Source organism: Leucopleurus acutus, assembly GCF_964270905.1.
Source record: "Leucopleurus acutus genome assembly, chromosome: 3".
NCBI lineage: Eukaryota > Metazoa > Chordata > Mammalia > Artiodactyla > Delphinidae > Leucopleurus > Leucopleurus acutus.
In genome coordinates, this window is record NC_139145.1 from 10853964 (window position 1) to 10867147 (window position 13184).

Below are 13184 nucleotides of genomic sequence, written 5' to 3' on the forward strand. Positions count from 1 at the left end.
GAATCCCAGAGTTGCGAATATTGGCAAGAAAACAAAGTCTGGAGGGGCAGCGATGGGCCGGTTACCCCTGCTATGGGATCCTGGCTTAGGAGCGAGGGGACCCGCCTGTGCTGCGCCCCTCTCCACGCCGGTGCTCTCCTATGCAGGTCACCCACCCACCCCGTACCCAGGTGGAGAAGCCCCCCAGTCTGAAGGGGTTGGCTGCTGACAAGCAGGGTTTCAAAAAAGGTAGGAAAAAGTCCAGGCATATTTGGTAGCCGACGCTAAAGGGTGATCCAGGGGCCATCCCACTGGCATCTTCTGCTTAGTCCCTGCACCTCCTGTGACACCCCGTAGCCCCCAACCCCCAATCACTCAGTCCCCAGGACACAGGCAGGCCAGTCTCCAGAGCGTTTATTCTCTCCTGGTAGGGAAGGAGTAGGGGTCCAGTGGTCTGAAGGGCACAGGTGCCTACGTGTACCACCTGAAGCCATAGGTGGAGCGGAGAATCTCCTCGTTCGTGCGCAGCCCATAGAGCTCGCCCATCATGGGGGTCACCCAGCGCGTTGTGTGGAACACAGACTCGCCTACCTGAGGGGACAGAAGGGTATGGGTGGCGGTGCAGCTAACCCCTTAGGCCCATGCAGCCTGCTGGGACCCCACCAGGCCTGGCAGCCACTGTGCCTACACCCAAAACTGCCTTCCCCTTCTGGCACTTGACACCCACTACCCCGCGGCCCCAGGCTTTCTGTGGGAGGCTGCGTTTCTGCAGTGGCCTAGACCCCCGCCCTCCCTGCTGAGGACCCACCTTCCAATCCGGCACGTCCTTCATGATGATCGCCTCCTCCTCCAAGTTCTCCCGAAGCATCTGGAGAACCCTGCAGGGACAGGGTGGGAGGTGGGGGACAGGCCTGACCACCCTGAGGGGCCCCTGCCTAACAAACCTGCCAAATGTGTCCCTGCCCCACCTCCCCATCACCTCCTGCAGCTTTCAACCCTGCGCATGCTGACCCCTCTTCTTTCCTTTCTTCCACTGGCAGACTCTTACTGTCCTCCTGCCCCGCCCCAATGCCCCCTCCTCCAGAAGCCCTTCCATTCTCTCTTGGGTCTCTGCTGCAAATCAAGTTTGGGGCCCTCTCCAAGGACGAGGGCATCCCCTGGAGCCACGTACAAGGTCATGGCTGTCGGTCCCCATGTGTGTTCTGGCCTTATCCCACGCTGCAGGCTGCAGCACTCAGGCCTGTAACCTCCCGACCCTGGCCCCAGCAGCACACCTCCGGTCCTTCTCTGCCTGCAACAGAGGCATCAGTGCAATGCGGGCCTCGAAGTCCTCGATCTGCAGGCGCCTGTGAAACCCCAAAACCAACACTCAGATCAGACCATGGTGGGATGGGGGGCAGATGATGAGGCCCTTGGACATGCATTACCCTGGAAAGGGGTTTGGGGGAGAGGCAAGCAAGGGGGAAGGGCTTGGGCAGTGGGCTCTGCCCACCGACAGCCTGAGACGGGGGATGGGGGGGGCATGCAGTTGACACAGGCGGCGTCAGTCCACAAGACTGCTGGCTTCACACTTTCTTTTCAGTTCAAAACTTTTTTTAAATCCTAAAAATAGCCCGGGCCTGATGACTGCAGTGAACTGTGGGGAACGTTCATCATGGGGTTCTGGACTTTACAAAATCACACCACTTTCACTGCAGGATAGCCGTGGGGGAACAAGCATCATGGGCAGCTCCTTTCTTCTCCCTGCTTTTTGGCATCTCCAAGCCACCAGCCCCATCTGTGCTGGCAGGTGTGGGGAGAGCGATGCCCAATGATGTGGCCCAGGGGGTGGCGTCCGGCCCTGTCCCCTCATCACCAGAAATCTCACAGCAGCACAAGGAAGGGTCTGGGTGAACTTCAGCCCCCACCTCAACCCTCCCACCCCCTCCCCATCCCCCAGGACCCAGGGTAGCAGCCCCGCTCCAGGCTGCTGCCCTCACCACAGTCATACACCATGGTTACTACTGGGTCCCTCTGGGAGACTGGGCCTGGTCTTGCCTGTCCAGTGTGGCGGCCCCAGCGTCCAGCACCCACCAGGTGCTCCTGAGTTCACGCAACAATGTTGAGCTCCCTCCACTTGCTAGGCCTTCCCCAGCGCCGCCTGTGCTGCGGGTGAGCAAGCTCAAGGTGGGTGCTAAGGACACAGGGCACAGAGTGGGAGAGGGTGGAGGGGCCTAGCTCGTTGGGAGCCACTGAGAAGAAGCCACGTGGCGGGGCGTCCGGCAAGCTCAGAGGCGGCCGGAGTCCCAACCAAGGCCGTTGCAGACCTGGGTCCCTCAGGCCCTGTACGGCTGGCCCGGCCACTATCTTGCATGATCTGCTTTTTAAGCCTTTATATCACCATTGCCCGGTCACCACCCACAAAAAGACAAAAACCCCCTAAGAGAGTGCATCACGGGCCTGTCCTTCCACCTCCACGCCTGCTATGCTAACGTGGACCCTCGGGTACCCAGTGGTGGAGGTCAAGGGCACCCAGTAAACATCTGGCGGCGAGCTTCTTGCTTACTAGTCAGTCATTCCTTGAGGGTAAAGCCCAGAAATCGACTTGCTGTGTCAGGGCCTGCACCTACTGAGGCCTGAGGAGTTGACAAGGGGCCCCGAGGTACACTAAGTCCACAGGCACACGTCCCCACCCTCCCATCCTCACCAGCGCAGGGCCTACCTGCGTTCGCGGTTCCACTTCATCATGCTCCAGTACCCAAACAGCAAGGTCCCGATGCCCACGGCGAACATGCTGTAGCCTGTGGGGAGAGGGGGCGTTGCTCAGCACCTGCACGTGGGACAGGCCACCGTGTCCTTTCTTCTCCTGAAGCATAACCCACTCACTGTGCAAATAGTCCAGTAACATGAATGAGGGGGAAGGCATAAGCCCTCGCGAACCCCCTGCCAGAGATGGCCGCTGCCATCTCTAATGCCTATTTTTTCAGACTACTTATTTTTGTCTCTGTGGAAAGTCCACTGGCCCCCTCCCTTGGACACCCCCTCCCCCACAGCTGCAGCCCACTCTTTATCCCATTCACCCACTCTGCGGGCAGGGGCACCAGGCTGCTACACCTCTGCCCCCATGCTAGGGTTCCTGGAAGGTACAGGACGGGCAGAGACTATGAGAGGGCCTGAGGGCCTCAACGTTTATGGATGGGTGGCCCTGGCCCCGCCACCGACTAGAAGGTTGTTTGGTTCCCTTCAGCCAGCTGGTCCCCGTGGGGAAGGACGGTGTCCATGCTGGGTCCCAGCTCCACGGAGGTCCCGGCTGCCTGGGCCACCTCCCTGTGTGCTGCCCACAGGGGGCTGGATGGGGCTGCTGGAGGCAGGCAGTGCCCTGCAGGGGCTGCCCAGCCACCCCCTGGGCTCCCAGGTGCTGCTTCCTCCCGTCCCAGTAGGGTGGATCCCCTTCCCGGGACCCCAGGAGACAGAGGCTGAAATGAATATTTACTGAGAACCCGTGGGCACCTGTGCTGTAATTCTGACTGACAGGCCGTGGGCCTGCTGGGGTCTTCAGGGAGGTCTGGACGCTTGGGGCCTGGCTGGGGCTGGCTCGTCCTGCACCACCTCATCTTTCAAGCCTCAGTCTCTCCTCTGGACAGAACTCGTGGTTGCTGGGATGAATTGACAAGCTCAGCCAGACCGAGCTCCATTTAACACCCAGTAAAGGACCGGCAAATGGTGGGTAAAGCCACTTCCTGGGACTCGTGGGGGGACAAAGTGGGGGCTCTTTCTTCTTCAGCTCGTCTCTAGCACAAGGCTCCTCTGGCACCTCTGTTGGACCCAGAGATAAATGAAAAACTGGCTCAATTTTTTAATCCCTTTAGTTCAATCTGTTAAAAACATGAGCTCACGGTAAGGCACTTCCATGTTATGGGGGAAAAGGTAGCGAGGGCACCCTGGTTCCTGTGCTCAGAAGTAGGACCTCTCCTGAGAGGGCCGAGTGCCCAGGACCGGTCCGTAGTGCACTCGTGGCTCTCCCACAATGGCTGACCACCTGTGTTGGGCACTCAACGTTCTTTCCATTGGGTGGGAATGTTTCATCAGAGCTGCCCGTTATTTGCAACAGCTGCAGAGAGGCCCGGGGCTGCTTCTTCCCACCCAGCCCCAGGGAAAAGACTGAGAGACTGTCTTTGTGAGGACCTCTTGCCCTCAACATTGGGCACCCATGTGTGGGCCCATCTGTAAGATAAATTCCAAGACTAAGGTAAGGTGGCCTTTAAGATGATGCAGCTCTAACTCATCTATTCCTCATTGACAGTGGTGAGGCCGAGGCCCCAGGCCTTCAGGGGGTGTCTGTGCCTCCAGAGCTGCCAGTCTGGTGGGAGAGGCCAACGAGGGGCATGCCCAGAAGGGGATGCGGGCCACGTGTAAAGAAGACCTGAATGAATAGAAACGCATCCTGTGTTCATGGATCAGAACTTAACATTGTTCAGATGGCAGCACTCTCCAAACTGAGGTACAGATTCAACAGTCCCCATCAGAATCCCAACCTTCCCGCCCCCCCCCACAGAAATTGACAAGCAGATCGTGAAATTCATATGGAAATGCAAGGGACCAGAATAGCTGAAACAATTCTGAAAAAGAAGAACAAGGTTGGAGGACTCTTCAAACTTATCACGCAGCTGTGTGTACAAGACAGTGTGCCCTGGCATAAGGATAGACATGTACATTGATGGAACAGAGCTGAGAGTCCAGAAATAAACCCTCACATTTATGGTCAATTGATTTTGGACGAGGGTGCCAAGATAATTCAATGGGGACAGAACAGTCTTTTCAGCAAATTGGACCACTGGATAGCTACATGCAAAAGAAGTGTGCTCCTTCCTCCCTCCATACACAAAAATTAACTCCAAATGGATCAAAGACCTCAATGTACTAACAGCTAAAACATAAAACTCTTAGAAAACAGAGAAGTCATTCTCTGTGACCCTGGATAAGGCAATGGTTTCTTAGATATGACACCAGAAGCACAAGTGACAAAAGAAAAAACAGAACTGGACTTCGTTGAAATTTAACTTTTGTGCTGCAAATAACACCATCAATGAGCTGAAAAGACAACCCACAGACTGGAAGAAAGTATTTGCAGATCATATACCTGATAAGGGAATGGTATCCAAAATATATAAAGAACTCTTAAAGCTCAATAATAAAATGACTAACCAGCCAATTAAAAAAGCATAAAGAATTTGAATAGAAATTTCTTCAAGGAAGCTATACAAATGGCCAATAAACACATGAAAAGATGTTCAACATCGTTAGTCCCTAGGGAAATGCAAATCAAAGCCACACTAGATACCACCTCACACCTACTAGGATGGCTAAAAGTTTTTTAAATGGAAAGTAATTAGTGTTGTCCAGATGCAGAGAAATTCGAACTCCCGTACATTGCAGGTGGGAACGTAAAATGGTACAGCCAATTTGGGAACAGTCTGGCAGTTCCTCACAATGTTAAATAGGGAGTTACCATATGACCCAGCAATTCCACTCCACCTCAGAGAAAGGAAACATATGTTCACACAGAAACCTGTACAGGAATGTTCACAGCAGCACTGTTCGTAGCAGCCAAAAGGTGGAGACAACTCAAATGTCCAACAAGTGGTAAACGGACGCACAAAATGTGGTCCATCCATACAGGAGTATTATTCAGCCATAAAAAAGAATGAAGCACTGAAACACTACAACATAAGCATTAAAAACGTGCTGAGAAGTCACACAAAAAGGACACAGAGTGAATGATGCCATTTATATGAGAGGCAAATCCACAGAGACAGAAAGCACTAGCTTGTCAGGGGCTGGGAGAGAATGTGGAGTGACTGCTAACGGGTAGAGCATTTCTTTTTGGGGTGATGAAAATTTTGTAAATTTAGATCATGGCGATGGTTGCATACCTGTGAATAGACTCAAAATTGGTGATCTGTACACATGAAATGGGTGAACTGTATGGTATGGCATGTGAATCTCAATAAAAATGTCAAAGATACCAGAAAAAAAGAAAGGACCACTCACTGGGTGCAGGTGGGAGTGGAGAGAGGAGAGCTGGGGGTGAGAGATAAAGGGAAAAGGTGGGGGTAGCAGTCACTTCGGTAGCAGCATGGATTAAAGGCGGCCTGAGCCAGCTTGGCATGTTCTGGGATGTTGGCGCTGAGTGGGCCACGCAGAGAAAAGGGGAGTCGGTGCCAGGCTTGGGGCCACAGTGCCTTGACAAGAGCAAGACTGATTGGGAGAGGGCAGCTGTGGATAAGGCTGGAGGACAGAGGACGAGGGCAGGGTGCAAGACAGACTGTAGGGCCTTTGCATTTACTGTTCCCTCTGCCTGGGGAAATCCTTTTCAGAGAGGTCCTTTCGCCCATTCTGGCTAAAGCAAGCCCCAGTTATCCTAGGTCTCGGCACTGACCGTAATGGGAAATTATGGAGTGATGTGTCTGTCTCCTCAGCTAAACAGTGAACTCCTCAGGACACAGCCCAGCACCACGGATGCACTCAACAATTACTAAATGCAGGTACATAAACGAAGACCACATCCCAGAAAGGAATGTGGTCTTATATTCCTCACCCCTCTGCAACCAGGAAAGACTGGGGTAGGTCTGTATGTGCTGCAATGAAAGTTGGTGTCAAGGGCTGTGATGGGAGACCCAACCCCAACTGGTGGTATCTGAGGCACACGGGAGGCACTGCTGTATTATTAACTGATAGAGGACCGGGATATGGGCCACATTTGTCACTTAAAAATGAAAGAGATGCTGACTGTGGGAAGCCCAGGGAGACCCAAGGGCTAGGGTCCTTCTGCAGCCTGGTCACAGAACTATCCATGTATAAAAGACCTCATGTCACACACCCGAGAAGTGCACTGACCTGGGTGTCAAGAAGAGACTCAAAGATTGCTTTATATTTGTTGAATCTAGGAATGAGTCTAGAGTCGAGTGCCCATGTGGTGCCAAATCTAGTCTGTAACCTGTTTTTGTATGTCCCTCGGGCTGAGAACACTTTTAGGTTTGCAAAGTTGAAAAAAAAAGCAGCAATAGTGGATAAAGACCATCTGGCAGAGAAAGCACGAACTATTTAGCCGGCTCCTTACGGAAAAAGTTTGCCAACCTTTGTTCTGGATTAGAAAAAAGCCAAGAAGGGGCAGGAGAAGACCTGAGTTTTCACCTGACAGTAACTTTTCTACTGTCTGAATTATAACTTTTTTTGAAACCATGCCCATGAATTTTTTTGTTTTTTAATTGAGGCATAATTTGCACAACATGCGCATGGTTAAATGTAAAGTTCAATGACTTGCAACAAAGTATTCATTCTTAACTCGTTTTACATTTTTTGTATTTCTCTGTTATCCTTGGGTGCAGAGTATGGGCGCCTTTTACTTTCTCGCTTACATTTTTTTGTGTTAAACCCAATAAAAAATTTTAAAACGTTACTTAGAACCCTGGACAATTTTAAGAACACATAATTCTGGAATAGCCTGAAGTTGGGGGCCACCAGAGAGGAACCACTGCACAGAACATCTTCTCTTTTTTTTTTTTCAGACCATCTTTTAAATTCCCTCGGTATTCCGGGTTTCGGCCCGTGGGGAGGTCGCATCCTCTCTCGGGCCTCAGTTTCCCCACCTGTGAAACGTGGCGGAAGGATCGCGGCGCGGGCTAAATTAACCTCAGTTTCATCAATTGTAAAATGGGAATAATTAACGGGACCGACCTCTTGGGCTGTTCCGAGGAGGCAAAGGGCTTAGTAAATGCTCGACAAACTGCAGCAGTTGTCGTTATTGTTAGTACTGAAGCTGTTGGGGATCCTGGAACTCCGCTTCCCGTCATATGGAGAGGGAAACTGAGGCCCGCTAGACTCCCCGGCGTCCCGACCCCGCCGAGGCACCCAGAAGGCCCAGACCCTGACACCCCGGCGCAGGGCGACACTGACCCGACAGTCCCCGACGCGGAAGGTTCCGCTTGTAGTCGATAGGGCCGTAGCCCCCCAGCGGGGGCATGTCCTGCTTCACCTTCGACGCCGCCATACTTACAGGACCCTGCACTTCCGGTCGCGGGAGGAAGTTACGCAACGGCGGCCAACGCCATAATGAGTGTGGCGGAAGCTGCCGCGCCGGTCTCGCACACGGCTGCGAAACCTAGGGCGCTGGTGCACCTACCTACCCCGGTGCACCTACCTACCCCAGTGCGTGAGAGAGCTCGGATAGCTGGGCCCGGGATCGACTGCACGCCCCAGCTGCGGCCGTAGAGTCCTTATTTTCTCTTCTCCCACACGGGGCGTGGCTTAGTCGGTGTCAAAGCCTGCAGCCCGTCCGGTCGCCAGGGTCCTTGCACCAAAGGACCACCCATTCACCTTACCTCTGGGGCGATGTGCAGGCCAGTTAGAAACCCTCAGATCTCTTCCCCATTTTCTCCCCCTCGGGGGGCCCTGTGGGCAGCCCAGGGCTTCACAGGGTCAGGGCTGAGTACAGAAGTTGGGGGACGGCTGCTACTCAGATTCGGACTCATGAGGAGCCGCCCCAATCCCAGGCACGGATTCCACTCCCCGTGGTGGTCGGGACTCCTTGCTAGTGTCCTCTCATCGGGAACTGGACCATTCAGCGTGATCATGAGTCACAAAGCCCTAGCTAGGGCCTTGGGGGGGCACCACGGGGCGGGGTCTGGGGCCCCACCCCGAGGCGGGGTGACGCCCGCGTTCACTTCACAAGGCAGAAATTGTTACCTAGGCAATAAAGGGCACCGCGGCGGTGGGGGCCCGGGAGTGGGCACATGGGGGTGGGGGTGTGCAGGTGCCAAGTGCCATGGGTTAGGCCCGAGATAGGAGTCCGGCCGCCCACCGACAGCAGCCGCCTCCTGCTCCCCACGCGCTTCAGGCGCCACCATGTCGGGCGACAAGCTTCTGAGCGAACTCGGCTATAAACTGGGCCGCACGATAGGCGAGGGCAGTTACTCCAAGGTGAAGGTGGCCACGTCCAAGAAATACAAGGGCACGGTGGCCATCAAGGTGGTGGACCGGCGGCGCGCGCCGCCAGACTTCGTCAACAAGTTCCTGCCACGCGAGTTGTCCATCCTTCGGGGCGTGCGGCACCCGCACATCGTGCACGTCTTCGAGTTCATCGAGGTGTGCAACGGGAAGCTGTACATCGTGATGGAGGCGGCCGCCACCGACCTACTGCAGGCCGTGCAGCGAAACGGGCGCATCCCCGGGGGGCAGGCACGCGACCTCTTCGCGCAGATTGCCGGTGCTGTGCGCTACCTGCACGACCACCACCTGGTGCACCGCGACCTCAAGTGCGAAAACGTGCTGCTGAGCCCTGATGAACGCCGCGTCAAGCTCACTGACTTCGGCTTCGGCCGTCAGGCGCATGGCTACCCCGACCTGAGCACCACCTACTGCGGCTCGGCCGCCTACGCGTCGCCCGAGGTACTCCTCGGCATCCCCTACGACCCCAAGAAGTACGACATATGGAGCCTGGGTGTTGTGCTCTACGTCATGGTCACCGGGTGTATGCCCTTCGACGACTCCGACATCGCCGGCCTGCCCCGGCGTCAGAAGCGCGGCGTTCTCTACCCCGATGGCCTCGAGCTGTCTGAGCACTGCAAGGCCCTAATAGCCGAGTTGCTGCAGTTCAGCCCGACGGCCAGGCCCTCCGCGAGCCAAGTAGCGCGCAACTGCTGGCTGCGTTCGGAGGACTCCGGCTAGAAGCCGGGGCTCCCACCATTACTGCCGCCCCGAGCACTGCGCAAGCGCAGCGCACGCGCAAGAAGCGCGCTTCCGGAGTTCCGCGAAGCCGCCGCGCGACGCTGCGCACCCGCCCTTTCCTCTTTGCCACTTCGACGCCGTGGGCGGCAGTCGACCCCGTTTGGAATGCAGCTCCTCCGCCACGATCCCAAGAGAAGAAGCTTCCTCGGTTCCCCGAGGGAAGGCCCCCGGGAAGGGGCAGGACGAGAGGAGAGGGAAACGTTGCCCCCGTGCGGAATGAGCGACCGCTACGCGGCCGGCAGTGGCTGCTTGGAGAAGCTGCTGGCGAGCGGACGCGCGCGGAGGGCGTCTGTCCACAGCCAGCCGCGCATGCCGGTGAGGGACGGCGCGCTCCAGGCGCTGCCCCCCTTGGAACTTGGAATAAACTCGCTCTTTCTCGCACCTGGCTCTAGCGACGCCCCCTTTTACGGAGCTGGGGGGAGGGGATCGCTCCCTGGGAGAAGGCAGGCGCGGGCGCCCCATTTTAGAGAAAGGTTTGTAGAGGTTCTTGCTACAGGTCTGAAAAGGGAGTTGGAAGGATTCGAACCCAGACCTTTCGGGCTCCCCATCTTGGGCAGACTCGAAGGGGCTTTGGAGTCGTCCCCGGCGTCGTAATGCTCCTGGGAATGGAGGTGCTGGACTAGGGAGCAAGAACCCCAGCACCCTTCTGGTGTTTAAGGATGGTACAGCAAGGGGCGGGGGTCGCCTGTCCCTACAGAAACAGCATTTGCAAAAGAGAAAATTGATGCCCACACCGGTATCACTTGCCCAAGAACAGCCAGGATTTGCACGTAGATATGCCTGAAGTGGGGTGGGGAGGTGGTGGAAGCTCTCCTTAGTGAGGGTCCCTTCTTTGGTGAGGGTTAAGAGCTTCGGGGAAGAGTCGAGGGTGGGGCATTTGTCTGAGGGTTCATTCTTTACTCTGTTCATTCATGCATTTTTTTTGAGCGCCTGCTGTGTGCCAGGCTCTGGGACTCAGCCAAATGGCTTGGATTCATCCCTGCTGTCAGTGAAGGGAGCAAGTGAAAAGTAAAATAAAAGAATGGCGTGAAAATAAAATAATTGTAAGTTGTTGCTAAATGCCAGGTGGGGGTGAGCAAGGAGGGACTGAAGGGAACGCCATTTGAGCTGAGCCGGGAAGGAATCAAACACTGGAAACAGCAAAAGGAGTGTTCCAAGTGTTCCCAAGACAAGATGGAGCTGGTGTGTTTGAGTAATGCTAGGGGCTCCTGTAGCTGGAATGGAGGGGGAAAGGAGGTGGAGAGGTAAAAGGTGTGTGTCTGGTATCTGGAGAGGGACCCCACAGGGCCTGGGGGAGCTTGGGGGTTATTTTGCCTGTGATGAGGTTACTGGGTTTGGTGACAGTGGCTGTTGTCATTTGGGGTGTATGGGAAACACCTCCCTAGGCCCTTCCTACCTGCCTCCACCAGAGCCCCACAGTACCTGAGGAGGGTGGTCATTTATGGGTCTGACCATACCCCACCCCTTGCTCCCTCACCCTCCATGGCTCTCAGGTGTCCTGGGGATTGTGTGCCACCTCTCCCCTCACTCCCTTCAAATAGGCTGTGGCCCCAACCCCCTCATTTTGCAGAGGAAGAAACAGGCTAAGAAAGGGGAAATGACTTGCTCACTCAATAAAAGCCACATCCTTCTCCCCTTGGCCCTAAGGTCCAGCCACACTATCCTTTGTCCTCAACCTGCCTTGCTTGGTCTCACCTCTGAGGCTTTGCACAAGCTGCTCCCACTCCCTGCACCACTTTTCCCCTCCCTTCACGCGAGACTTGGCCTAAAAAGGTCACCTCCCGTGATACCCCATTCTTTCCCTCCTCACCCTTGTCTCAAAGTGTGATCCCAATGCCTGGGGCATGGCACATGCCTTTTTCTGTCCACTGATTGATCTGTGTAAGCAATGGGCCTGGGGTCCTCCTGCCTCACGGCCACACCCACAACTCAGTTCAGAGGGGACAAGGTCTCAGGGACCAGGGCTGGTGTCCCATTTGTTAGCTGGATAAGATGCATGAGACTTGCCCTCTGTCCACGGAGGAGCTTGTGCCTAATCCAGCAAAGACTCACTTGAAGGCTGGCCGTGGAACCCCGGAAGCGGGCTTCTCTCAGCCAGTGTCGGGGTGTGGGGCACCAGTCATTATGTGTCACGGGTGGAGGACAGGGTTGCGTTTAATTTCAGTCATGTCTTGTACCAGTTCTATGCCTTGCCCAGGCTAGTCATGGCCACGGGGGAGGCTGGAGGCAGAGATGCCCCAATAACAAGAAACAGCAAAATATATAAGTAGGGCTTCCCTGGTGGTGCAGTGGTTGAGAGTCTGCCTGCCGATGCAGGGGACGCGGGTTCGTGCCCCGGTCTGGGAGGATCCCACGTGCCGCGGAGCGGCTGGGCTCGTGGGCCGTGGCCGCTGGGGCTGCGCATCCGGAGCCTGTGCTCCGCGGCGGGAGAGGCCACAGCAGTGAGAGGCCCGCGTACCGCAAAAAAAGAAAAGAAGAAAAAAAATATATAAGTAAATAAAAGCACCTAGGAAAACAGGGTGACATTTACTGCACATTGGAATTCACCAAAGTGCTTACAAGTCTCATTTTTGTGAATAAAATTTTGAAAGTGTGTCAACCTCTGAAAACAAATTTTCACCAGAAATTGTTCATTTCGGAGCCAGCCGGGTGGCTCCCACCCTCTGTGCTTAGAATCTAAGCACATCATGTCCAGCAGCAGACACCCAATGCCGTGCCAATCCAGAAAAGCCCACCACTCTGGGGTGGAGGCTGGTGATGGCTAGGAGCCAGGCCGATGGGCAAAACCCACTACATTCTCACTGCACTCCCCCAGCGCTGTGGGTAAACGGGCCACAAAGCCCCAGGTTCTGGTGGAAATGGAGGCCCAGAAGCAAGGGTGCGGAACCCAGTTAGGGGAAGACTAAATACCCATGACAGGTGAGGCCTGAAAGAAGCCCAAGAAGCAGGTGTCCTCTCCTTTCCTTTGCCTCCCCGTCAACCAAGGGTCACCCTGCTGTCCCTTCCCAAGTTTCCAAGCTGCCCCAAAGCCGCGACAAAAACGTGGGATACCAGGGCTGAGGGGACGAAAAAAAAAAATACAGCCAACACATCATCCATTTCTTTATTGTCCTTCAGATTCTAAAACTTCCTCATGACACAATGTATAGCCATTGATTCCAGCGTCTTTGTTTACTGGAACTTCTGTTCCCGTTTGGTGGGAGATTATTTTTTTAAACATTTATTATCAAAGACTTAGAGTCACAATAAATACAAGTGACAATCTCCTCCCCCCAACCAAAACAAACCACCTCCCAAATACCCTACACTAGTGTGACTATTATACTTTTCTTTGTTAAGGATTATAAAACTTTAGCTGTCCTTTAAGAAAAAAAAAAAGCTCAGTCCAAGTTCTTTAGGCAAACGCCATGTGCAGCATAACTAGGCATCAAAGAAAAACC

At 54.7% G+C, this 13184-nt stretch overlaps 2 protein-coding genes across 3 annotated transcripts; one reads left to right on the forward strand and one right to left on the reverse strand.

Moving 5' to 3' along the window:
* Positions 1-378: 378 nt before the first annotated feature.
* On the reverse strand, positions 379-8018 carry NDUFA13 (NADH:ubiquinone oxidoreductase subunit A13). Of its 2 annotated transcripts, XM_082837469.1 has the most exons (5): positions 7915-8018; positions 2681-2759; positions 1254-1325; positions 788-857; positions 379-570 (listed from the first exon to the last, which is right to left on the reverse strand). In XM_082837469.1, exons 1-5 carry the CDS (start codon positions 8006-8008, stop codon positions 451-453), a joined length of 435 nt encoding a protein of 144 aa, XP_082693595.1. In that variant the 5' UTR covers positions 8009-8018; the 3' UTR covers positions 379-450. The 2 variants fall into 2 exon arrangements, with proteins under 2 accessions (XP_082693595.1, XP_082693596.1); XM_082837470.1 differs by lacking the exon at positions 1254-1325.
* Positions 8019-8862: 844 nt separating this feature from the next.
* On the forward strand, positions 8863-9684 carry TSSK6 (testis specific serine kinase 6; the record flags this gene model as incomplete). Its single annotated transcript, XM_082834861.1, has 1 exon — positions 8863-9684. The coding sequence occupies one exon, from the start codon at positions 8863-8865 to the stop codon at positions 9682-9684; it is 822 nt and encodes a 273-aa protein (XP_082690987.1).
* Between the last annotated feature and the right edge of the window lie 3500 nt (positions 9685-13184).

Coding starts and splice junctions, on each gene's coding strand:
- NDUFA13 (XM_082837469.1), bottom strand. CDS start 8,008: ATGGCGGCGTCGAAGGTGAAGCAGGACATGCCCCCGCTGGGGGGCTAC. Junction 1,326..2,680: donor AAGTGGAACCGCGAACGCAG/GTAGGCCCTGCG, acceptor GGGGTTTCACAG/GCGCCTGCAGATCGAGGACT. Junction 571..787: donor AGGACGTGCCGGATTGGAAG/GTGGGTCCTCAG, acceptor CTGTCCCCTCAG/GTAGGCGAGTCTGTGTTCCA.